Below are 27,940 nucleotides of genomic sequence, written 5' to 3' on the forward strand. Positions count from 1 at the left end.
TTATGTTGTAGATGTAGAAAATGGTGAGATTTCAAAGCATGCTTTACAGCTATGTTTATATAAATCTCAAGTCAATCTGTGCTATAGATATAAAGTAGCAAAGTTTACTGGGCTAAGCTAAACCTTGAAGACAAAATAATACGAATAAAATATATCTCTGATGCCATTTATAAACACTTATATTAAATGACTTGCTACATATGTCCGTGGGGGTCACTAACAACCCCAATAGTTACAACTTATTAACTCTGTAAAGAGAAATATGCACGAGTTCTGCAGCGGAAATATTGCTCGACTTTAGGAGCGCAATTTTATTCGACTAAAGAACGAGTGCATATTTCTGGATGCAAACCTAATAATCTTTTCATTACATACATATCTACACATATGAATATTATATAAATGTTGCAATTTTATTCAATTACCTAAATAAAATTGATAATATTGACGTAGTCTAGATAGATAATTTAACGCAGTTTAAATAAATAAAGGGCATGGAACATTACATTACGATAATTGTCTTTTTATAAAGTTACAGCAGAAATTAAAAAGGTAAAAATAAAACTATTTTATCACAAAAAATATAAATCCCTTTATTTGTATATAAAACGTTAGACAGGCAACGAGAAATAACAATAAAACATCTATATGCATCAGGGGGACAATGTTAAGATAAAAATAAAAAAATACCTTGGTCTGCAGTATATCATTCTTGACATATGATACTTTTTTTGTAGTTGCATACAGTTATTTCCCTCTATATAATTCCCACCATTTACCTGTGAACGATGCATGAATGAACATACTGACAAATTATTCTACATTGAAGAGGTAAGAGGTAATAGTCAATATAATTTTAGGTTTGTCACATTTCTGATTTTGTTGGTTAACTGTTTAAATACCTGTTTTGGACAGGCTATATAAGGGGCGGATCCAGGATTTCGGTTTTAGCGGGCAACATGTGGAGTCAGAAGGAAGCCCCAGGCCATTTTTTTTGGCAAGTACACCACTTGAAATGGTGCAGTCTGACCTGTATTTGAATATAAACACACAACCGTTGTTACAAAAATGACCAAACCATTTAAAATCATTTCAGCACTTACAATGTATTTTCTGTTTAGTTGTGATTACGTATCTTTAATAATATAATGGAGTTATATTCAGCTTTAACATTTGTATTTTTAATCTGAACTGGCACTGAAATATTTCTCGCCCTTCAAAATTTCATAAGGGACAATAGACGCTTTCCATATAAGATTTGCTTCCAGTATTCGTTGATCCAGATCAGATCTCATCGTCTTTCCTTTCATACTTCTTATGAAAATTTACTTGATCGTTGTTAAAATCGTATTTCAAACCGTCAGATGTATAAGTGATTTCACTTCAATCGGGAGAAGACCTCTATATAAGCTAGACTTTTGGTCGTATCCCTTTTCAAATTGATTGTATCATTGTTAATGTTAATATCTCTGCTGTAATCGTACCAATTTGTTTGAAATAAAATATGTTTAAACTGAACTGCATGGTTGCATTTGCGGATAAAGAAACATATTAATGACCTCTTATCACGCTATATATTGCGTGGACGTTAACTTCAAAAATATGTGCATGCCTCTGACTGCTATATACTTTCTATATTTCACACTTTGCCAACCTCTTTCCACTGTACAGTGACACTTGTGTAGGGTTGGATACCGGTTCCCGGTATCGGTACAATACCGAATAATCACTTCGAAAAGTACCGGTATATACCGTTTCGTAAAAGAACCGGTTCCGATTTCGGTATTTTCATAAAAGTAAAAACAAAATTTTTACAAAATCTGCGGCAAAATAAAGCAGAAATTTAAGCAAATAGTGTAATAACGCGATCGACATTGTTTACTGTGATACCGCTCAGAGTAACCTCCCTTGACATGGAGAGCTAACCGTGCGAATGGTTTCGTATGCTAAATTTTACCTGAAATACATCTTTTCCCGTCGTTTTAAAAAACGTAAACCAATACTTAATTTCAAAATATACGACACTATTTTTCTTTGTAGTTTTCTTTTAAAACCAACGAAAAAAAATGATGTAAATAAAAAATTACGAGACTAATCTGTAACCTACGTAAACAAATAATCGGTTTTCGCGAACCATTAGAAATAATGTTATTGTTGGAATGTTGGCTGTTTCAAGTGTTTTGAAGGTTACTGTTCAATTAAAAATGTGTTGCAAAGTGTTTCACTTTAAAAACATTACTAGTCAACCTAGTCGAAGATTATCATGAGTGAGAATGGGTCTGACTTGTTAGAGGGGTAATTTGAAAGCTAATAAGTGTTCAGTTTAACAGTTCTAGACAGTACTGAGCTTTAAAAGCATTACTACAGTGAGTGGTTTCATAGATTTAAACTGCATAGTGAGCGAGGTATCTGCTCTAGATTTTTATTTTGGAAAACTAGTCTGTAAGATATGTTTATTTTTTACTCTTTCATAATCTAATACATACACCATTCCATTAACAGACTTAAAATGTTTATTTATCACAGCAAATTTTCATGTATATCTACTTACATAGGTGTATATAATACTAAGCAAATCAATGCTTACGTAATGTACTACAAAGCATGGTATCGGTATCGGTATCGTTAAAAATACCGTATCGTTTCGTTAGTATCGGTATCGGTATCGGACCGCTTCGTCCTTAACGATATCCAACCCTACACTTGTGTTTCATTTCGTAGTTGCCAAAATATTCTATAGTCTTGTATGTAGGAGGATAAATTGACCACGTGAATCACAGGTATTATAATTTGTTTGCTGTCTAAAGTCATGCTCATAATACAATGTAGGTGTCGCTTTTTCTTATATGATTGACGATGTACTTTGTACAAGTCAAAATAAATTCTATGTTATTGTCACGGTACGGACTTGGTCACGTAAGGGAAGAATATGTGTCAGGAAGCCGGTTAGCTCAGTCGGTACAACACTCGCCCTGTAAGCGAGGGGTCCCGGGTTCGAGCCCCGGACTGACTGCACATATTTCTCACCATGTGGCATATGGCACCAAACATGGGACCGTTGCATACTTGCTTTGTCTGTCTTACGACGCTTGCAATGTTATGTACCTCCGGAATTCGAGGACGAATTTCCAATTCGTGGGGGTGTATGTCACGGTACGTACTTGGTCACGTAAGGGGAGAATATGTGTCAGGAAGCCCGGCTAGCTCAGTCGGTAGAGCACTCGCCCTGTAAGTGAGGGGTCCCGGGTTCGAGCCTCGGACTGACTGCACATATTTCTCACCGTATGGCATATGGCGCCAAACATGGGACCGTGGCATGCTTGCTTGGTCTGTCTTACGACGCTTGCAATATTATGTACCTCCGGAATTCGAGGACGAATTTCCAATTCGTGGGGGTGTATGTCACGGTACGGACTTGGTCACGTAAGGGTAGGATATGTGTCAGGCAGCCGGTTAACTCAGTCGGTAGAGCACTCGCCCTGTAAGAGAGGGGTCCCGGGTTCGAACTGACTGCACATTTTTCTCACCCTGTGACATTATGTTCTGTTCTGTTCTGTCACATATGTCTGTCCGTTAAACTTCTGTCCAAAGCATTACAAATTGATTTCATTGAGACTTGGAATGTAAATGAGAGAATTTGCAATGTGTAAGAATCTTAAGTCTATCATCCTTCAATGTCATCTTATTATATTAATGAACATAATCAAAGCTGGTGTAAGTAGTCAATAGAGCAATGAAATAAAAAATACGAAGCGAGCATTACAGGGAGTCAGTGGCGTAGTGGCTAGCTGGTTTGACGGTCCAGGTTCGATCGCGGTCGCGGCTGATATCCCGGATAGTGTTTAGTGCTGGTTGATTTACTTAAACTTACTCTGTTTCCAGTAATATCCGCCTAGACTAGATGTTTGGGAGGTAAATATAACACCCTCCGTGGGTTTGTCTGGAAACAAATTGTTCCATGCATTTCAGGTGGGGATTTTCGTCGATTACCCATGCTCAAAAAGAAAACATGTTCAGAGCACACGCATTATATTTCCGCCACAAGTTATTGCAGAGTTAATTCCCATATGATACATGTCTGACAGTTGTAATATCACATAATATATAATTATGATAATATGATCACAGGTTTAAGCCCCGTTGAAGAGCATCCACTGTAAGTTAGTACTATATCTATACATGTAGTCGTGTTCAAAATAAATATTCGCAGCAACACTTCGTTCTGAATGTGTCAACAGTAATTAGATTATATGGATTTTGTGATGTATTAGACTGTATTTGATGTATAAGATAAAATTTCTTTGCTCATAGATCACGAAACATCTGGCGTTTAGATTAAAATGAACTATGTGCTTGTTACAGTGGATTAATGCTTTTTACTATGTGTGTACATTGACTGTTAATTAGAAATAGAAATAAAACTTCACTTTCAAAAAATGATAAATCACACCGTTACTGAACATAGATGTTGTTTGTTCTATTACTATTTTTGTATACTTGTTTCTGTATAGGACTACTGTCTAAAGGGCCAGGTCGTCTGTGGAGTTCGTCTGCTGATAAATTGACAAGGTACTTCCGCCAATAATGTCAGCAGATTCCATTTCACCAGAAACTCGCATCATGGACAAACAGAACATTGCTCCGAAAGAGTATACCAGACGGTGGTTTATGCTGCTGTTGTTTGCGGCGTATTCCTTCAGCAATAATTACCAGTGGATTCATTTGAATATAATTGGAAATGTCATCATGAAATATTACAACGAGAGTCTCCCGGGAGATACTTTCCAGCAAGAATCAGCCATTGATTGGCTCTCTATGATTTACATGTTAGTTTATATTCCTTTGATATTTCCGGCAACATGGCTTCTAGACAAGAAAGGTCTTCGATTGAATATGATCTGTGGAGCGTTTCTGAACGCTTTAGGCGCTTGGATTAAATGTGCATGTTTAGCACCAGACAGATTTGCGGTCCTTATGTTTGCTCAGACGCTATGTGCCATAGCGCAGATCTTTATACTAGGCATTCCTGCTCGCCTTGCAGCTGTCTGGTTCGGACCCAACCAAGTCTCAACGGCAACTTCAATTGGAGTCTTTGGAAATCAGGTAAAGATATTCAGCTAGCAAATCATTTTCGAACAAATTTATTTTACAATTGTTCTGAGTATCATAATTTCTCTCTAGAAATATAATTTCCCCGATAAACTAGTGCTGTAACAGATATCTACAATTAAACCTGCGGCGACAGAAGACAGAGATCATGTTTTTTAATATTAATTGTTGTTTTTATTTGGGTATGAAACACAAGGGTGTATTCAATAGCGTGTACATTATTGTACAAGCACAATGGAATGTTACACGCGGTTTGTCTTTTCTTCTTCTATTTTTTTTGAATAACTACAATGGAAGGAATAAAGTATGTTACAAGTTTGTATTTCGAGGAACTGTGTAGTGCAACATTTTTTTCTTCAAATTTTCTGTTGTAACAATTTTAGACCATTCATAAATTAGTTTCTAATAGTTCACGACGATACAAAGTTAAATTCTATATTTTGTTTTACACTTATCCATGTCATACAGCTCGCCCGCTTAGTTCAATAGGGAGAGACTAGATCTAAGGATCATGGTGTTCGATCTCCAGGAGAGGCGTTCTCCGTGACGATTTGTTAAAAGACATTGTATCTGAAGTAATTTCGTCATCCACCTCTGATTCATGTTGAGAAGCTTGCAGTGACTTGTGGAGAACAAATTTGTATTGGTATAGAATCAACGAATACTAGTAAGGTTAACTTTCAGCCATTACGTAACTGGACAATGGTTGAAAAACGTGCTACCCCACCCCCACTCCCCCACAAAAAAAAATCAAACAAACGAACAAATCTTATAACATATATTTTACGGTTGTTACAATGAAATGATATAGTCCTTTTTTACACCTTAGTGACTTCTTGTGCGAAAAAAAAAAACAACAGACAAAACATTACCCTAAAGACTACATATTTGCTGTTCTGCCAAAAATCACGAAATGTAACCCTTTTATATCAACATCAACATATTGAAAATACTTAATCCAAATATGACATGCTAAACCACAAATACTAGCCATGTCCGTTACTAAATTCATGCACTAGACCTGTAATCGTAGCCTGCTCCAGAATTCCGGGAGAGAAGAAGAGTTTATGCTAAAGCATAAAGTAATAAAACCCTTTATGAAGTTGCAACAGTATTAAGAAAACTACGCATTTGTTTTTCATAAAATGTTCTTCGGTTAATCTAAAAGGTTACAAATTTGTATTTCAAGAAATGCTATATTGCGATGTAGGCCGTTTATTTTCATCCACATCTTCGTATATCGTGATAATTATATTTTTTTTGCTTAGGACATTTCTACGTCTATAATTATGAGGATTTTATGCATTTGTGTACTGCTCATAAACGTTTATATACGTGTATTTCATTGCCGGACTACTTTTTGAAGGTTGGATGTGCAGCTGGTTTCCTTATACCCCCATTACTGGTTCCCAACAGCGAGTCTTTTTCTGAGATCAGGCAAGGTTTAGGTATAATGTTCTACATGTGGGCCGGCGTAACCACAGCCTTATTTATAATAATTGTTACTGGTAAGTATTCCTACAATTTCATTTTACTCGCGCATCATAGGCCAAAGTAAGTGCGTTTCAGCGCAGCCCAAAATACAGAGTCGTTGGGTAGTTTTACGTTGGTAGTTTTCAGTGTTTTTGAGCTAAGCATTATAAGCATGGTTCTCTTTTCTGTCTACTGAATGTATACATTCATATCTCTCCTCCTAAGATTGACCTTAAAAATAGGACATAGTTACCGGAACCAGACTATTGTTTGTTTTTTTAATTGTCCGTTCTTATTCACCCACGTTGCGCTGCGTAGTCATAGCTGTTCTCTTCCATTTCCAGTCATTCCAGTCAAATGTAGGCCCGGTGAAATTTGAATTTTGAAACCCTTTGTCAATTTCAGTTGATATATGGAAGCCCTAACCGCAGACTATTGGTTTTGACTTTCGATTTTTTTTTACATTCCGTTGATGTCTTTTTAAAGTTTTTTTTACATCCCATTTCGCATTTGTAATGGACGGACAACCTTCGCACCGGACGATTATATTTTTTTGATGTAATAATGCATAATGCATAATTTTGTTTTACACTGTTGGTTTAGGTAAGTCTGATTTGCAAATAGGGTTTCTATGGCAACTTACCAAATAAACTGTCGCAGCCTCTTGCTGGTTTTCATTATGGCAGTTTTTTAACGTTTGTCCGGAGTCTTCCAGAAATGATTTTACATATTGATTAGTATAGCTGGTTAGAATCAGTCAACTTCCGGCTTGGTGACATACTGAAAATCCACCCAGGCAAGTATCTTACAAAGTGCGTTAGATTCTGGGATTTATGTTATTAAAATACTCTACGCCATACGTCACCAATTACGGACTAAATTACGCTTGCAAGTAACTGAATATGGATTTTTCATATTCTATTTTCAGTATTTAAAGACAAGCCACCGATACCGCCGAGCAAGGCACAGATGCTCGCTGAACAGGGTTCTAACAAGGAGAATTACTTCCGCTCACTAAAGAATCTCTTTCATAACCGCAATTTCATTTTATTGTTGCTAACTTACGGTCAGTGCTTTCTAATATTTGGTTAACTTAATTTGTATGTAATTCAAATTGGAAACTATGTTCCCGTCACATTTAGTACTTACTGCCATGTAAATTCTATCCAGGAAGATGACTTGTGGAATCAGAAAGGTAAGTAAGACTTCCCTCAGTGGATGCTTTCTTAATGTCCAGCATATGTAAACGTACACATCTTGCCTTGCTTGTGTGATCAAGATTTCTTTTTTTAATTGATCTGTCTCTCGCCTACACAAATGAATATATTTACATTACCTTTTTGTAGCAATTTTGATCACCTTTATAATGACGATTTTGGTCATCTTGCATGTATTAAGTCATCTTGCATGTATTAAGTCATCTTGCATGTATTAAGTCATCTTGCAGTTCTAAGTCTTTTGAAAACTTGTAGTAAATTTGCACATGCATTCTCGTTGTACTCGGTGTACTTAAAATGGGAACCAAACTGAAATAAAGATATTTGTTTTCTAAACATATCATGTTATAAAAAAATATTCAAAATCGGAAATTCAGTCCATTTCGGTATTACAGCTCACTTATTTGCCTGTATAACATTATGTATTTTTCATATTTGTAAATTGTCCATTTAAAGGTATCAACACTGGATGTTACTACGGTATTGGGACGTTGCTGAACCCAATCATATTGCACTACTTTCCAGTAAGTACACAAGATACGTTACGGTATATTATATGTTTTGATTTTAAAGTACATTTGTATTGATAACATTAATTAGAAGTAAATGTATTATAATTATTTATAGTGAACATTGTATTTTTCTTAAATAAGCATTATTAATTGACATTATACAAAATGATATGAAATTGTGTTATTACAGTTTAGTAGATAAACATTATTAATTGACATTATACTACGTAATATGAAATTGTGTTATTACATTTAAGTAGATTAACATTTTTAATTGACATTATACTACATATGAAATTGTGTTATTACAGTTAATTAAGTAAATATTCATTATTAATTGACTTTATACGTAATAATATGAAATTGTATAAAACTGCTATGTCATTTAGGTTTCAACATTTTTGTGCATGTTTTTGAGATTGAGTGTGTTTATAATTTTAAATGTTTCTAGGGACATGAACAGAATGCCGGACAAATAGGCCTTGTATTAGTGTTGGCAGGAGTGGTCGGTTCTATAGTGGCTGGTATATGGTTAGACAGGACTAAATCATTTAAGTAAGTATGTATTATTGGCTAGTGTATGGTTAGACAGGACTAAATCATTTATGTAAGAATGTTTTATTGGTTGATGCATGGTTAGACAGGACTTAATTATTTAAGTAAGTATGTATTACTGGCTAGTGTATGGTTAGACAGGACTAAATCATTTAAGTAAGCATGCATTATTGGCTGGTGTATGGTAAGACAGGACTAAATCGTTTATGTAAGCATGTATTTATCGGCTAGTGTATGGTTAGACAGGACTAAATCATTTAAGTAAGCATGCATTATTGGCTGGTGTATGGTAAGACAGGACTAAATCATTTATGTAAGCATGTATTTATTGCCTAGTGTATGGTTAGACAGGACTTAATCATTTAAGTAAGCATGTATTTATTGCCTAGTGTATGGTTAGACAGGACTTAATCATTTAAGTAAGTATGTATTATTGGCTAGTGTATGGTTAGACAGGACTAAATCATTTAAGTAAGCATGTATTTATTGCCTAGTGTATGGTTAGACAGGACTTAATCATTTAAGTAAGCATGTATTTATTGCCTAGTGTATGGTTAGACAGGACTTAATCATTTAAGTAAGTATGTATTATTGGCTAGTGTATGGTAGGACAGGACTAAATCATTTAAGTAAGCATGCATTATTGGCTGGTGTATGGTAGGACAGGACTAAATCATTTAAGTAAGCATGTATTTATTGCCTAGTGTATGGTTAGACAGGACTAAATCATTTAAGTAAGCATGTATTATTGGCTGGTGTATGGTAGGACAGGACTAAATCATTTAAGTAAGCATGTATTATTGGCTGGTGTATGGTTAGACAGGACTAAATCATTTAAGTAAGCATGCATTATTGGCTGGTGTATGGTAGGACAGGACTAAATCATTTAAGTAAGCATGTATTTATTGCCTAGTGTATGGTTAGACAGGACTAAATCATTTAAGTAAGCATGTATTATTGGCTGGTGTATGGTAGGACAGGACTAAATCATTTAAGTAAGCATGTATTATTGGCTGCTAGTGTATGGTTAGACAGGACTACAGAGCTCCAGATAAGCTTTTGGTGTAATTGGGTATTTACCCATCACTTTTTGTCTGAATTGGGTATTGGAAATTTGAATTGGGTAAAAATAATATCATTACCCAGCCTTTTCAGAAGTAATTGGGTATTTGCTAAAACCAATTGGGTATTTTACCAATCTCGCACTAACAATTGAGTATTTTTTTGCTTACAGTATACATGATATATATAATTAAACAGGACTGACTAAGTATTTTAATGGCGCCCTTCAATGTTTAATACAAAAATGTATTTAAAATTGTAATGAATGTTTCATACTGTTGTTTTCTTTTTCACTTTTAATGCAGTCTGAGATCAGTTCATCCACAATATCCCGAACGATGTGGTCACCGCAATATGCATTCTCCCAAAAGATGTCATCCAGTATTGGTGACACTACATCGTCACAAACAGATAACTGTCATTGTTGAACAGCAAAATATCCCACTAGTTTGTTTGTTTGTGCTGCAACAATGTTTTTTCCTGCAGCCTCTTTTACATTTTATCGGCGTAAAATTGTTTACAAAGCATCCAAATAACACCGATCTGCCGACTGAATGGCCCTGTTATTTTTCCGATAAATAGCAACCTGTTCTGCAGTAACGCATAACCAGTCAGTCAAATCTAGCGTTAAAGTCTCGTACCCGTTCTAGTTATAAGGAAAATGCGATACGCAAGCTATTTTTTACGAATTGGGTATTAGGAATTTTAATTGCGTTTCAGTACGCACACTGTATGAATTCAGTTGGGTTTTCTGCAATTTTAATTGCGTAAATACGCAAATACGCAGCTTATCTGGAGCTCTGGGACTAAATCATTTAAGTAAGCATGCATTATTTGCTGGTGTATAGTTAGACAGGACTAAATCATTCAAGTAAGTATGTATTATTGGCTAGTGTATGGTTAGACAGGACTAAATCATTCAAGTAAGCATGTATTTATTGGCTAGTGTATGGTTAGACAGGACTAAATCATTCAAGTAAGTATGTATTATTGGCTAGTGTATGGTTAGACAGGACTAAATCATTCAAGTAAGCATGTATTTATTGGCTAGTGTATGGTTTGACAGGACTAAATCATTCAAGTAAGTATGTATTATTGGCTAGTGTATGGTTAGACAGGACTAAATCATTCAAGTAAGCATGTATTTATTGGCTAGTGTATGGTTAGACAGGACTAAATCATTCAAGTAAGCATGTATTTATTGGCTAGTGTATGGTTAGACAGGACTAAATCATTCAAGTAAGTATGTATTGTTGGCTGGTGTATGGTTAGACAGGACTAAATCATTTAAGTATTTATTATTGGCTGGTGTATGCTTAGAGAGGACCAAATCATTTAAATAAGCATGAATTATTGGCTGGTGTATGGTTAGACAGGACCAAATCATTTAAGTAAGCATGTACCATAATGGTCTTTGTGTATTTAGGCGGGACTATATTCTTGTAAGTGTGTATTGTAGCAGCAGGTGTATGGTTAGACATGACTAAATCCTTCAGGTAAGTATGTACTATTGTGACTGGTATATGGTTAAACATGACTAAACGATTTAATTAGTTTTTACCATAGTACGTGTATGGTTAGATTGGACTGAAAAATTTACGTATGTACAGCAGTAAGTGCACGATTTCACATGAATAAATCGTGTCATTTTGTGTGCGCTGTATTGCCTGGTGAACGGTAAACTGAGACCAAATTAAAAAAGTATACACTATGATAGATCATTCTCGCATACGAACCTCTGATGGATGAGAATGTGATAGATTAGATATGGTCAGATGGAACAGAATTAAGTAACTATGTGCTATATTAGTGTGTTTGGTGGAAGAGGTCTAAGTCAGTTATAAATGCCAGTTTGCACTGTAGTAAGACAAAAAGAACAAAATCAAGTGTCACCATAGTCATTTTTGTTGTCTGGTAAACAAGTCTCAAGTGTTAAAAATAGCATATCAACATGTTCAGTTTGTTGGAATGTGAAAAGCATTGTGAATGAAAAATCACAGTTTAGTTATTTAGACAAAATTTAGAATATCTTGGGAACCATACAGGAGTTTTGAATATTTATTTCTTATTTCAGACCAACCACTGTAGGTATATACTTCCTCTCCATGGCCGGTATGGTGGCTTTTACGTTTACAATGGATGTAGATCTGATCTGGGTGGTGTTCATTACCTCAGCAGCTTTAGGGTAACCAAAATTTTACAATTCTTTTACTGCGTAATAAAAATGAGATTGGAAACAATTCTATTCTACATCAACATGGAATGCCATGATTTTCGACAAGCTATTCAAATTATGTCTGCAAAGATCGCCAAGTGGTTTGAAATGTAAGTTGAAGGAAAAGTATTTTAATCTGTAACTATATTTACGATGGTTTTAAAAAAACGACGAACTGCTTGGAAGATCTACCAGTTTTCGTCAGATTTGACTACCGAATGTGGTAATATCATACATAAACTAGCATTGGCTGTCACAGAAAATTATGAGGAGCATTTTCACAAGGGTAAGTTAAAATCATTATTGTATTCAGTCATAAACTCTAGAACTACAAGTGTGCTGTCCTAAACATATATGCAATTGCGTGTTTTGGAAACTAAAATGCGGTGCATCATTCTGAAAGTGTTAAAAGGTTTTGAAAAAACGTTTTGAATATACAATCCGTTTTGAAAGTTTTTAGTTTCTCAAAATATCTATTTTCTTCATACAAGATGTATAGGTATTTTCAAAATGACACGTCCACTTTGCATCAGATGAGACCTAACCCCAAGATGTTTACGATGTTCTGTTTTGCAAAAGTTAAACACAACCAAATTTAAAGGAAATATTTTATTTTTGCATAGTGTCTTCAACTTATCTAAATGCTGCAATACGGATCAGGTGGGCCAGAGGACGCCAAATATACGTACAAAAATTTGCGATAGACAAAGAAATTCTTTAATTCTTTGCAAGCTGCAGGCTATCAATTGTATGAGTTAATATACATGTATACAAATGAATTGGTCGATGATGTATGTTAAAAAAATATTCCAGGTTTTTTATGACTGGTTATCTGCCCGTTGGATTCGAATTTGCGGCTGAGATCACGTATCCAGAGTCAGAAGGAACATCTTCCGGTCTTCTTAATGCTTCCGCTCAGGTGAGCTTATAATAGCATCATCTAAGTATAATATTTATTAAAAAAAGAATAGTTAAAGCTCAATAATAAAATCAATACGGAACAAAAGGTAGTTTCTGAGTATCTATTTAAGTTTGAAGTCAAAGAACTCGACTTAGACTGTGACATTATTCAGTTTTAATGCAGAGCCAATTTAAGTTCCTATAGGACATGATTTGCTGTTAGACAAAAAATTGACACTCATTACTTTGTCTTGTGAATGGTGTCCTTTGTGAAAGAATCTGGTTTCTGGCAAACGCATAATCAACAAAAAAGACATCGTTCTTTGATCATTTATGATTCTGAATAGGCAACGATTTGAGTTAAATAAGTTACGCTGTGTAGTTTTGATTGAATCCCCGCCCCCGCCCTCTAAATGTGCACTTAAAGTTTATAATCAAATCCATGTCTAAAGTATATCTCCCTTCATTGTGAAAAAATGGTATCGCATACCATGCTGACTTCTATCTTATATCCCATTTTCAAAATACAAAAAGAGCCTTTTTCTTGTTTTTCAGACATTTGGTATTATAGTAACCATAGGGATGCGTGCACTATTCAACCGAGTCAGCGTTTTATCAGCCAATATAACTGTTTCAGTTGTCCTGTTGGTAGGGACAGTCATAACAGGTTAGAATATACAGTGAAACTTTTTTCTAAATATGAGCCGTGCCATGAGAAAACCAATATAGTGGGTTGGCGACCAGCATGGATCCAGACCAGCCTGCGCATCCGCGCAGTCTGGTCAGGATCCATGCTGTTCGCTAACAGTTTCTCTAATTGCTATAGGCTCTGAAAGCGAACAGCATGGATCCTGACCAGACTGCGCAGATGCGCAGGCTGGTCTGGATCCATGCTGGTCGCAAAGCCATTATGTTGGTTTTCTCATGGCGCGGCTCATATCATTTATGAACCGAGACTATCTGACTCTAAAAGAGCCACTAGTTTCGTTTCCAACTTAAGTTGTGAATTAATTTATGAATAAAGCCTACCTGTAAACAAAGATCTTTGTTTTTTTTGTCTCCAAAGTGGTCTTTAAATGCAGGCTTTACTCTACGCATATATATGCAGTAATAATACATCAAAACTAACAAGGGATCATTTTTATACAAAAGTTTTACATATCATCAGCCTAATTAAGTTTATTCACATTAAGTCTTTCGTGAATAGTATTGTTTTAGAAATATCTGAAAGCTGAACCCGTCATTATGTGCTAAGTCGTGGTTAGTATAAATTTTGATGTAATAAAATGGTTGACATGTTAACATGAACTTTCGCAAGAAGTTGTGTTTTGTTAAGTAATAAATTTTTGAACGCAAAAATTATAACAAAAGAAATACGTTCATGTAGTGTTCCTTATATACTAGTATTGTGTTTATAAAATATAATGAGGTGTCATTCATTTACTTTTAGCATTTATCAAAGCAGACTACAGACGTCAGGAAGCGGGTAAAAAGGTATGTTTGTATTTTTATGTCTTTGACATAGAAATTATTTTAATGTTTATCTTGCTGGCTACAGCAGTAACCAACCTACCTTAATAGCAAAGCACCGCCTTACAAAGGCACACATTGTGTTTTCCAGCAAGACTCGTTGTTAAGAAAAATAACCGTTGGAGTCTCCACTGTTGCATAGCAGACCATGGTGACACTTGGTAAACCATGGTGACACATTGCAGACCATGGTGACATATTGTAGACATGGTGAGGTGACATTTTGTAGATGTTGGTGACATACTGCAGTCACTGGGCAACAAAAATCAGGCTTCTCATTGTTTTATAGATTGTCAGAAGGAAGTGTTTTTTTTATTGTAAATGGATAAGTTGATCCCATTGTTTTTAGAACAGAATCAGGCTTCTCATTGTTTTATAGATTGTCAGAAGGAAGTGTTTTTTTTTATTGTAAATGGATAAGTTGATCCCATTGTTTTTAGAACAGAACACGTAAACAATTGCACTGAATAAGTAGAAGGATTTACCATATTGCACCTTTTTTCAGAAAAATGTAAAATATGTAACAAAGTGATCGATAGCGAATATCACTATGCCCGTAAAAGAATGATACTGCTAATAGATGAAACATTTACAAAGGGAAGGAACATTTACTATCATTATTAAAATAAGTAGTTTTAAGAAAACTTAGACTCACTATTGCTGGAAATATGTTGTGTTTTAGTGTAGAAAATAGCAAGATAAAATATTTTAGAGACCAACCTGTCCATTCATCAAATCTGTGTTTTTATTTGGGGTTAGCGCCGTTTTTCAACAGTATTTCAGTTATGTAACAACAGACTGTTAACCTTACCAGTGTCCCTGGATTATGTACCAGTACTATGTAACTGCCAACTTCATCACATGAATCAGAGGTGGAAAACCAATGACTTCAAATACAATGTCTTCTACCAAATAATCACGAAGATCATTCGTCTCGTCCGGGGATCGAACTCACGAATCCGCGATCCATAGATCTGCGCTCTCACTATGGAGCTAAGTGGGCAGGCTCTTCTAAGATTTAGCTCAGAATCAATGTAAAAAGTGACACAAGTTTGGCTCTAAACTCCGTATCACAATCTTAAACTAATATTTCAACTCAAATACCATGAATGTTTGAAACGAACTGTTTTAACAAAGTAGATTTGTTACTTTTTTCCATTGTTTAACTGTTTAAGTTTCAGTGTATGAACAGAAAGGAAAGGGATGGTAGTATTTCATCTCTACTAATTTTTTAAACACACTGAATTTTGTTCATCTGTTAAAACAGGGATGCATTCTTCTCATATAACAGCCTCCCATGATGGTTTTTTTCATCCCTTGCCTAACTTAATAATATTTGCCTTTAGTAATTAAATTACTGGTAAGTTTATTAAAAGTTCTTTTTTTTGTTTCAGACTGCTGAATATCTGAATGTTCATGTTGATGTGAATATGACAGATAAAGACAAGGAAAACGAGGAAGAAAATATGAAAGATTGATAGCAAAGTTATGTTTTTTGTTTTATAATTTTGTTACGGATATCGTTATTTATTGGAGATTGTAGTAGATGATTGATCCACCTTTACCATAACAGAGGCTTTTACTTGATTTGTCTTTAAATATAGAAGACAATTCTATTCATGTTATACATCATTCCGAGTAATTCCGAGGGCGGTTATATATAGGAACGTTTTTAAAAGTTCCAAATGTCGTGGTTACATTTATATTTATCAGAGGAATGTAATAAACATATACGTTCATTTTGTAAAGCTAAAATATAACTTCAGACAAAATTTCACTCTTCCCTACTACAAAACTCTGTTGTTGATTGAATCCTATATGTGGTTGCATTTGAATTAGTACCACGTCTAGATGTGCATATTCCATGTTGTTTTGGCCACAAAACTCAAACGAACGCCTTTTCGTGAACCACCCAAGACATTATCTACTGGTTAAGTTGTCGGGTGGTAATTTTTTTTATACTCTTAATGCTACAAACATGCTTCAAACATATCAGTGAAACTTGTAGAAATGACAGTAAATCTTTTAAAAGTCACATCTTTATTGCAAAAGTCTGTTTTCTGATGTATTTGACGCACATGTAAAAACGAAGTTATTCGCTGGACACCTTAACCATTGATAAAGTTTGCAGCATCTCGGTCTAGATGGATTACGTGCAAACTGCGTTTGCAGCATTCTTCAACGGACCATACTGAAGAACTGTAAGTGGGTGTCAGCAAGAGAATAGAACATACATTTGGAAAATTATTTCGTAAACATTTTGATGAATTTTTACGCACTATAGTCTTTAGCCTTTAGCTTGTTTGACCTCATAACGCTTGTTCAAATGGTTACTGCTTGACCGTGCCTAGGTGTGCTAAAGTTAAAAATCCTTTAATCATACTTATTGATGATGTTCATCGAAATTGATCGTATTCAAATGTGTACGCTTTTCTGTCATACTAGGGGACACCGGAGCTAATATGTATACAGTCAAGCTTTGTTCGCCCGAACTAAAAAAAAAACAACCAAAAAAAAACCAAAAAAAAAAAAACCAAACAACTCGAAAAGGTGTGATTTACGCTATAATGTAGTCATCGGGACCAGAGATGCGGTTCGAGCCATCAGTGTTGGAGCGATCAGCGGTAGAACAATATGCCTTATGTAGAGATTTTGTCGGGACCAGACAATAAGTTCGAGCGAATGGAGGTATTCGAGCGATCCAAGTTCGAGCGAACTTAGTCAGACTGTATATATAAACTTTAAAAGACTGCTTCTGCTTAACTTGACCAGAGGCCTCTCAAAGATAGGTTCCTGTAACTATAAAAGCGGTTGCAGGAACTAAAATCAGAAAGAAGACTGCTCTGCGGCGAGTCGCCACAGTTGGTCAGAAGTGTCATTGTAGGGAGCATATTCAAGTGTATTTTAAATGAATTCGCCTGTTTGCTTTTCTGTATCATATTTCAGACTTTGAAATTTTCAGGCAAATTATGTAACGCACTCATTACCCTTGATGACCGAAGTTATCAGATTCAAAACAAATATATTCAAATGTAAATGGTCCAAATCAGGTGAGCAACTAATGACCGTCATTGCTTTTTTGTTGCAAATAACCATGCATATGCTTACAAATAAATGAATCTGTGAATTCAGTTAGTGTTTTTTTTATCTATTAACTTAGAATACATTTTATTGTCAAACTTATCTTATGTTTTTTCTATAATAGGAACCACACAAAAATATGTTTTTGCATGAGAAAGTGTAGACCTTTAATCAAGAAAAGTATGCTTTTCAACGCGCCTTTATAGTCTTTTAAATTGTTTTAAGTTGTACCCTTATTTAACGGCGGGGAATCCCTTGATTTTTTATGGAAGCTGCATCGGACAAGAAGCCGCCCGGCTAAGACTGTCGATTGAATATTGTAATACCTTTTACTTATTGTTGTTGTGAGCCACATATACCATCAAGAGTTATCTTTCAATGAAAAAAAACAAACAAATATCCTCTATTTAAGGATAAGATATAGTCAAACGGGGAATAGTTTCGATTACATGTTTCATCGAACAGGAAAAAAAACCAACAGACACACAAAGATTGTAAAGATATATGAATTTATTTGCGTAAAAGGAATATAAAAGATTTCTATACATGTATATGTAAAGTATAGTAATGCAAAATGTATATAAGAAGACAGAAAACAATTAAGGGCTGTAATTTTATATATACAAAACTCTGACATATGCAGTGCCAAGTAACAACAGCATTTTTTCTGCATATGGGACAAAATGTTGGAAGTGTTGTAGATGAAAAACTAAGTTATTAATAAATTTAGATACTATATTTAAATCATCACACATTTACCCGAAAACATAAGCTAGTTCAAACGATTTTATCAAAGAAAATTTTTTTTTGGTTGTTTTTTTTTTTTTTTTACCCTGTAGTGAACATCGCAAACTTACTCCCGATTTACACGCGTGGAGAACTGTAAAGTTGACAGCTCTCATAGATCACTTAATATATACCTCTAGCAATGTAAAAGATGTCGGTGAAATCAAAGGTTTAAAATTTGTTCATTTCAGTATGTTAAGGCATGGTTAATTTAACAAACTTCAAAAACTTTGGAACAGCTTGCAAATGTGTGCACAACGAAATGAATTGTAAATATATGTAAAAGTATTCCTTTATTTGTTCATAGTCCAGAATTCTTAAGTTAAAAATAGTATACATTCGACTGTTTGTTCATACATGAATTGCATTTTAATTGAAATTTACAAAATACTGAGTCAGTCATTGTCTGTGCCCGCAACATGCGCGCGTATTTTCCTTCTCGCAGCGTTTAGAGACCCATAGCGTCCAGTTCTCTCTGCATCTGGCATATGGCGCACAGTCCACAGCATGACATCGCCACACAGTCACCACAAATTGAACCCTGAAAAAAAAACCGCATCGTTAATCCTAAACAACAACAAGAGCTGTCTCCATAGGATGACACATGCCCCTGATGGCACTTTAAATGAATAGTTATGGCCGATGTTAGAGTTTAGGACCTTTGACCTACAGAGCTGGGTCTTGTGCGCGACACGTCGTCTTACTGTGTCACACATTCATGCGGAGTTATTTTAAAATCCATGCATGAATGACAAAGATATGGACGGACACGCCCATCAATGCACTATCATGAAAAATGACCTTTAACGTCTAAGTGTGACCTTGACCTTTGAGCTACGGACCTGGGTCTTGCACGCGACACGTCGTCTTACTGTTGTACACATTCAATGAGATAAGATATGATTCATGCCAAGTTATTTGAAAATCCATCCATCGGTGACAAAGATATGGACCGGACACGCCCATCAATGCACTATCCCTTAATGTCTAAGTGTGACCTTGACTTTTGAGCTACGGACCTGGGTTTTGCACGCGACATGTCGTCTTACTGTGGTACACATTCATGCCAAGTTATTTGAAAATCCATCCATCGATGACAAAGATATGGACCGGACACGCCCATGAATGCACTATCCCTTAATGTCTAAGTGTGACCTTGACCTTTGAGCTACGGACCTGGGTCTTACGCGCGACACGTCGTCTTACTGTGGTACACATTCATGCCAAGTTATTTGAAAATCCATCCATCGATGACAAAGATATGGACCGGGCCGGACACGCCCATGAATGCACTATCCCTTAATGTCTAAGTGTGACCTTGACCTTTCAGCTACGGACCTGGGTCTTGCGCGCGACACGTCGTCTTACTGTGGTACACATTCATGCCAAGTTATTTGAAAATCCATCTATCGATGACAAAGATATGGACCGGACACGCGTATCAATGCACTATCCTTTAATGTCTAAGTGTGACCTTGACCTTTGAGCTCGAGACCTGGGTCTTGCGCGCGACACGTCGTCTTACTGTGGTACACATTCATGCCAAGTTATTTGAAAATCCATGTATATCGTCAAAGATACTACTAGAATACCCAATGTGTTTTATTTCATAAACATGAATTGTCAGCAGCGGAACCTTATATGATGGAATACTTAACCTGCATGCTTCACAAAATTCGTTTATTTTTTTCAAATTTGACCTATAATTTAGAACAGTATGTCGATGATGAATATGAAAAAAAAATCGATAAAAATTGTGCAGTCGTATGTTTTAATTTATTTTACGGCCCCATGTGCTTCTTGGGATAGCCTGTGTATGAAAAGAATTTGAACCACCATTTTAAGCTTGTATGATAACTAGAGGAGACTGACAGGGTCTGAATACTTGGTTTCGCTGTATCTCTGTGATTCCAGTAAGTACATGTATACAAGTTTTGATTCGATACCTCGAACATTTATTCCGATATATATGAGGTGTGGAGCCAAAACATTTAGTCCTGTTTGGCGCCCCATATAACCTGTACTGCGTTGGTGCTCCTTAAAACCTAAATCAGCCTATTCTTTTTACGACCACAACTCAGGTTTAATCAATCACATAAAACAAGTATCAAGAAAGTTTCAGGACTAAAACAAAATGACAAATCTCTTGAGCGAATTGATTTTATTTAATAATCAACCATATCTAAGTAAATAATGAATACATTCACCTCAGTTTCTTTGTAAATGAAATTTGCTCATTAATTATAAACTTTTACATTTATCTGTTTTTGTGTCTTTTCAAACTTTGGTGGACGCCTCAAAATGAATATACTAGCATTGTCAAATCCAGCTGACTTAAGAAGGTCAGTGGCGCCACCTAGAGACTACCCATGCCAGAAATAATACCTAGAGGAGCACCTAAGGTTTTCCTCCACTGTCAGAATGTTGGATGTCGCCATATGACCTATGTGTCGGTGTCGGTTTAACGTTAAAACAAAACAAAAAACTATTCGACTTCAAAAAATATCGACATGTCATTAACAACATGATTGAGCCGCGCCATGAGAAAACCAACATAGTGTATTTGCGATCAGCATGGATCCAGACCAGCCTGCGCATCCGCGCAGTCTGGTCAGGATCCATGCTGTTTGCTTTCAAAGCCTATTGCAATTAGAGAAACCGTTAGCGAACAGCATGAATCCTGACCAGCGGATGCGCAGGCTGGTCTGGATCCATGCTGGTCGCAAATGCACTATGTTGATTTTCTCATGGTGCGGCTCATATTGTTCTTAGCATGTTGTTAATTTCATTTTTTGTCGACATTAACATGAATACTGTACAAGCGTTGTTAGTAGAAATTTTGTTAACAAGGCTTCGATAATTCCACCTATAGACTGTGATTTTGAATTCTGGTCGTATCCATGATTTCACGTTATATGTTTTATTTTATCAAACTCTGGCTTCAGGTCGACAGCAATTTCTCTTCATTATCCTTAAAGAATGCTAACGAAAGACTTTACCTGTATTCCACCTAAGGTTCGGATTCGGGTCCTCAGTGCAACCAGAGCACCCGGGACAAACCATGGCATACAGCTACATTCACCAACACGAGATGATATATTACACAGGGCGCATGGTAGACAACAGTATGTCATTATTACTGGAATTAGAAGAATAACAAGAATGCATTTTTTTCTAAATTTGCCTGGCACGAACTTCATATGTTATTCTCCTTTTATCTGTTAGATGTTTCATTTTTTAATTTGAGGAATATACAAATATTTGCAAAAGTTTTTAATAATTTCTATTTTACTTTAGCTGTATACATTTTTATGTAAAGTGACGATTTTGATTTTTTCGGACATTTCTTCTTTCTGTGAACACATTTTAATGTTCCCCGTCAACGGAACGTAAAAAATTGAAATTATTTCTTTAATAAAACATTCAAATTTGAAGGAAAAATGGAAAATTGGTGTCATATTCTTTTTAGACAATCCAGTCCGCAAAGATAGAGAGCTCAGACAAATTAAAAACAAAAACAACCAAAAAACACACACACACAAAAAGACAAAAAACAGCAACAATGTTTGATTTTGATAAATTATCAAATACAAATATGTCGTATAACATATCCAGGTCAATAGTCACTCTGCGTTTTATCGATTTACATGTTTGGCTATTATATCTTGTAGGTGTACTCTCTGAGATGTCACTACCATACCCTCCTAATGCGCGACACTCCAAATATGTTAGTCATTTAAGGGTACGGTATATGATAAAGCGGAGGCGTTCCGAATCAAAAACTGCTAATTGTATAACATTCACGCGGATCATTGATTGAAAGCTTTATCCGAGACTCATAGTAATTTGATTTTGAGGAGCGTAGGATCGAGCTCGGTCCTCGATCCTAGGCTCGGAATCTCGGATCATTGTTAAAGGATATAATATCAATTTTATAACCCGCCATTTATACAGGTCTTACATTGTTAAAGGATATAATATCATTTTTATAACCCGCCATTTATACAGGTCTAGATCGAGCTCGGTCCTCGATCCTAGGCTCGGTACCTCAGACCATTACATTGTTTAAGGATAAAATATCAATTTTATAATCCGCGATTTATACAGGTCTAGATCGAGCTGGGTCCTCGATCCTAGGCTCGGTACCTCAGATCATTACATTATTTAAGGATATAATATCATTTTTATAACCCGCCATTTACAGGTCTAGATCGAGCTTGGTCCTCGATTCTAGGCTCGGTACCTCAAATCATTACATTGTTAAAGGATATAATAGCATTTTAACCCGCCATTTATACAGGTCTAGATCGAGCTCGGTTCGCGATCCTAGGCTCATTACCTCAGATCATTGCATTATTTAAGGATATAATATCATTTTTACAACCCGTCATTTATACAGGTCTAGAGCGAGCTCGGCTCGCGATCCTAGGCTCATTACCTCAGATCATTACATTATTTAAGTATATAATATCATTTTTACAACCCGTCATTTATACAGGTCTAGATCGAGCTCGGTTCGCGATCCTAGGCTCATTACCTCAGATAATTGCATTATTTAAGGATATAATATCATTTTTACAACCCGTCATTTATACAGGTCTAGATCGAGCTCAGTCCTCGATCCTAGGTTCAGTACATCAGATAATTACTTTGTTTAAGGATATAATATAACCCGCCATTTATACAGGTCTAGATATAAAAAGGGGACCGTAAAAATGGATGAACTTAATTTTGGAGATTGATCACACCACATCACATAGGCTTGCTATATAGGTATTTGACCCTGAATAATAATCCGGTGAACTTATTTAAACAAAATTGATAATATTTTATCTCTGGTAATCTCCACAACGTTTATAATCAATTTATATAAATGTCATAAGTCAGTACTGTGGCAAATCGTTTTCATTTAGGTGTCATGTGCAAGATAAAACTGACTCGAACACAAACTGTTATTAATCTGTTTCATTAAACATTATAGATTTTGTTTTAAAGACTCAAAAAGCATATTAAACGGTTTAAACCTACAGCCTGCTGGCGGCAAGTGATTCTGCCTTTGCGACCAGTGCAGACCAAGATCAGCCTGCACATCCGTCTGCACTATTCGCTACTCAGTCAGCAATTTTTCAGTGAACACCCCTTTGAAGAATAAGTGGTGCTGCCCAAACTGAATGATGGACCAGTCTATTTTAGAAATTTAGCAGGGTAAAGGTTAATTATTATGAACAAATTATCCTCACTTCAATACATGCGTCCTATTGATATTTTTCTGTGTAAAATATTTATATTGTTTTTTTTTTTTTTTTTCAATATAAATATTTTAAATATTTATATTGTACATACCAAATAAATGGAACCAAACATTAGGACATATCTCAGAATTAGAATTTAAATTATTTTGCAAAAATATAGAAACAATCAAGGAAATCAAACTAAAAAATTTTCAATTTAAGATAAATCAAAACATTCTAGTAACAATCATTTTTGTATAAAATAAATAAAGTCGACAGCAATTTATGTTCATATTGTCGTCAACAACAAGAGACAATAGAACATTTAACATTTGAATGTGCACATGTTAATAAGTTTTTATTTGACTTAAGTAATTGGGCAAAAGAAAGATTTAATATTGACATTAATTTACAGAAAAAAATTTCATTTTTTCGTATGATACCTGTACCAATCGAGCTGGAAATTATCTTGCTTTACTTCTAAAGTATGATGTTTATAAAACAAAGTTTAAAGAAAACTGTTGTAGGTACCTCTCTGTACCAATGTTCAAAGTTTATTTTAAAGATAAACTTATAAGTTTGAAATACATTTCAGCCATAAATAATAAAATATCTGAATTCGAAAAGAATTGGTCTCAAGTTGTCGAAACGATAGATAACTAAGCAAAAATTAACAACAGAATTTAAGAAATAAAGCAAAGTAAAATATTTCCTAACCTGCCAAAAGATCATCTTTAATAATACCAAAATATTGAAAAATAAAAACTTGTTAATTCCGATCTTTTATTAATAGAGCTAACCATAACTGTCTACTAAGAGTTATTAAGGGATTTTTCATTTTATTAAATCAGTTTCCCCCATTTTTCACTTTTTTCTTCCTCTTTTCTTTTTTTTTTCTTAAACAACTTGCGCATATTTCTGTTAAATATGTGCTCTTTTTTTTCCTGTCTATATTTTTTTTTCTCATACACACTTCATCATATTTTCGTAAAATATTACCCCAATTTGTAAATTGCCTGATAACAACTGTCAATGGCAATATACGACTTAAGATAGTATATGAAGTAGTTATAAAAATATGTATACATAATAGATCACTAAGATTACATGTTGAACAATATGTCTTGATATTTACATTATTAATTCATGTAATTGTACGTTTGCATCATGTGTTTATATGTATCTATATATGTACGTTTGCATCATGTGTTTATATGTATCTATATATGTATACAATTTGAAATAAACGGGGTTACAAAAAAAAAAAAAAGAAATATTTATATTGCATTGGACATTCTGTTTGGAGAAGCTGATTTGCTTTAACGACATTACACACGCTGCTTGTTGGTGACAGGATACGGGATATACGCTGTCTCGAAAATCCATATTAGGCGAGAGCGAATAGGCCACTCTATTTTGAATATTTTCAGATGACGTTACAACGAAAAATATCACTGTAAAATAAGTTCATGTTCGGGAAAATTTATCCGCAGTTTGACTTAAACAGAGTTTGATTGACAGTTGATTCAGTTGGAAAAGTGGACAGTGTCACTATGCCAATATCTTCCTTGTCACAAACTATGCTTTCAGCTACTGTGAAATCATTAATATTCGTGGGGGATTAATTTTCGTGGATTTCGTGGTTGAGTCAATCCACGAAATTTAATCCCAACGAACAAGTAAAATTCCCATTCATTTTATGTTCAAAAGTTGAAATCCACGAATTCATATCCCAACGAAATTGCTGTTTTGACCAAAACCACGAAATTTCATGCCCACGAAATTAAATGATTTTACAGTATGTTATTTGATATGTATGGATAAGCACATTTTGATAATACTTACATGACTTGCAGTCGGTACAGCAGGAAAAAAGACCAGTGTCCCAGTCTCTGTGACCTTCCACCGAGCCTATTAACATCTGCCTCCCGCCCATCGGCTGGTTAGATATCACAATGTTTGACATTGCCATGGTGATACTGTTAGCAAAAAAAAAAATAAGGAATGTGTGGTGGTAAATTCAGCAGAATAGCGGAATGCTCATCAAAGACTACAAATTTATTAATAGTATCGCTTTAATCTTTATTTGGACATTTTGCACTTAGTGTTACAGATATGTCTGCATGTTAATTATTTATATTTCTCATTTATTATTTGATACAGCACGTCCGAATACTAGTATACCAATAAATAATCTATGGAAAATACAAACTGCTTTTCAGAACGTACGAAAATCATGTAACCATGAGCCCAGACTTCTTTTACTTATATTCAGGACCTAGTATTAATAAAAGTTCTAACAAAACAGCATAAAGTGATGAAAGTAGAATCTTTCAGTTTCACCATCAAGACACTTCTAACCTAAAATTTCAAGACAACCGATAAAAACATTCTTTACATTTTCTTTGTATTTACATTTTATATGCATTTACATTTTATATGTATTTAACATTTTATTATGCTTTTTGATCAAATCGCAAAGTAGGTCCACAACAAAAAGAAACTGTAACAGAAAAATATTGTAGACGGGTTGCTTCAAAAATCCAACAAGTACATTTTAATTATATGCAAAATACGAAAAAGCGGTGGGTTAAAAGTAGCTAAATGGGTGGGGTGATAAAATGAAGTTTCAAAACCGTACAAGATGGAAGAGCTTGTTCAGAGTATCGTTATGGCGTTTTTGCTTTTTTATTTGTTTTTCTTTTGTTTTTGTTTTTTGTAGTATATGTTTTAGAATGGAGGTATATGTAATAAAAGGGTCATTACAGCAATAGCTGGAATTGGGATGTTTTATTCAGCTATCCTAAATGTAAACGGACAGGATCAAACACGGCGCTTGCGTGCGTCAGGTCATCAAGGTCTGGCAAAATTCACTCGAGCCCAATACAACATTCCAGATCAAGCTGTTTGTATAAAAAGCCTATTTTATATTATGTATGACTGATAAGTATTTTACCACCAGGTAAATCAAACTGATTTCAATGAAATATGCGAGCATGACAAAAAAGTTTATTTTTACCTTGTGGAAAAGGAAAACATGGTCCTTAAAACTACTTGTATTTATGAATTGTACACCGCTGTACAACGCCCTGTGGTTTATATCTCAAGCTCAAATTCCAGTCTATCTGTTTGATCGTCGTGGTGGTTCACAATTCGTACGCGGAAAATATTTTATAATACAACTCCTACCTTCTCCTTTTTGTTAAATTTATGAATAAATTAAACAAGCGAATATTACGCAAAAAAGTGCAAGGCTTTTCAGTTGTCAGTAACAACTGTGCATAGCAATTATAAGGATGAATAGCAGCACACAAAAGAAACAGTGTAAAAATAGAAAATAATAACTTTTTAGACCTGCATATTTAGGCTAAATTTAAAAGGATGGTATGCAATTTCAACGATTTTATTTCGATTATGACTAAAGTCCATACTATGTAAAATTGTAAATTTGAACAATTTTACATATTAAGAACTACATAGTAGTCCTACTTGTCGACAAGAGCCTGTTACTTTTCATGTAGCTTCGTTGTGAGTCTCCAGTCAGTCTACATGCATAGTTAAAAGGCGGGGCGGATGGACACGGCGTAGGTCCCTTTGAAAGTCTTTTGACACAACTTGCTTTGCTAGTCCAATACTTTTGTTTAACAGCATTGTCATACTTTGAGTAAATTGTTTTGAAAAACTTTTTAATCTACCAAAAATTATACGACTTGCTGGAACCCTGACAGCTGTACAAGAATCGCCAATTTTTTATATAATAATATAAACCATTTTATCGGGTGGACATGCCACTGTATTAGTTCTTTACCCTTTGAAATTCCGCTCTCGCTGTAAAAAAGGCGCTCGGCATACACAAGTATTTATACAAAAGAAAAAAAGTAATAATTACGTGTTATTCGTTTCAGCACAAAATCCTCTGTTTGAGTGGAGACACAGAATGACTTTGTAATACTGCGCAAATCTTGTCCTGATAGAGTGTAAATATTTAAGTTGAACTGATAAACGAAAAATATCCGTATTTCACTGGGGCTAGTGCGGCTTTGTTTTATCTTGACTGTAGACTGCTGGAACATGTTTAAATGTTTTGAACTTTACATGGCGGTCTTGGATTTTTATGGGTACATTTTTGTAAAAACTTGTTCTCTGCGAGGAACTTATAACTGTTTATTACGTATCATATACAAGGCATGAATGAATACATGAACTAAAAGTATTAAATTTGTCAACTAGGTTAGCTTTTTGTCAGCCGGTGGCCCGTTAAAAGTGCTA

The 27,940-nt window shown here is 35.0% G+C and overlaps 2 protein-coding genes across 2 annotated transcripts; one reads left to right on the forward strand and one right to left on the reverse strand.

Moving 5' to 3' along the window:
• Positions 1-17: 17 nt before the first annotated feature.
• Positions 18-17,704, forward strand: LOC123551586 (feline leukemia virus subgroup C receptor-related protein 2-like). Its single transcript, XM_045340630.2, has 11 exons — positions 18-831; positions 4,512-5,103; positions 6,476-6,617; positions 7,511-7,648; positions 8,256-8,323; positions 8,763-8,866; positions 12,003-12,113; positions 12,957-13,062; positions 13,599-13,710; positions 14,494-14,537; positions 15,968-17,704. The coding sequence occupies exons 2-11, from the start codon at positions 4,585-4,587 to the stop codon at positions 16,049-16,051; spliced, it is 1,428 nt and encodes a 475-aa protein (XP_045196565.2). The 5' UTR covers positions 18-831; positions 4,512-4,584; the 3' UTR covers positions 16,052-17,704.
• Positions 17,705-18,144: 440 nt separating this feature from the next.
• Positions 18,145-27,654, reverse strand: LOC123551588 (cornifelin homolog). Its single transcript, XM_045340633.2, has 4 exons — positions 27,561-27,654; positions 25,517-25,650; positions 21,440-21,579; positions 18,145-18,981 (listed from the first exon to the last, which is right to left on the reverse strand). Exons 2-4 carry the CDS (start codon positions 25,641-25,643, stop codon positions 18,889-18,891), a joined length of 360 nt encoding a protein of 119 aa, XP_045196568.1. The 5' UTR covers positions 25,644-25,650; positions 27,561-27,654; the 3' UTR covers positions 18,145-18,888.
• Positions 27,655-27,940: the final 286 nt, after the last annotated feature.

Source organism: Mercenaria mercenaria, chromosome 4 (assembly GCF_021730395.1).
Source record: "Mercenaria mercenaria strain notata chromosome 4, MADL_Memer_1, whole genome shotgun sequence".
Taxonomy (NCBI): Eukaryota; Metazoa; Mollusca; class Bivalvia; order Venerida; family Veneridae; genus Mercenaria; species Mercenaria mercenaria.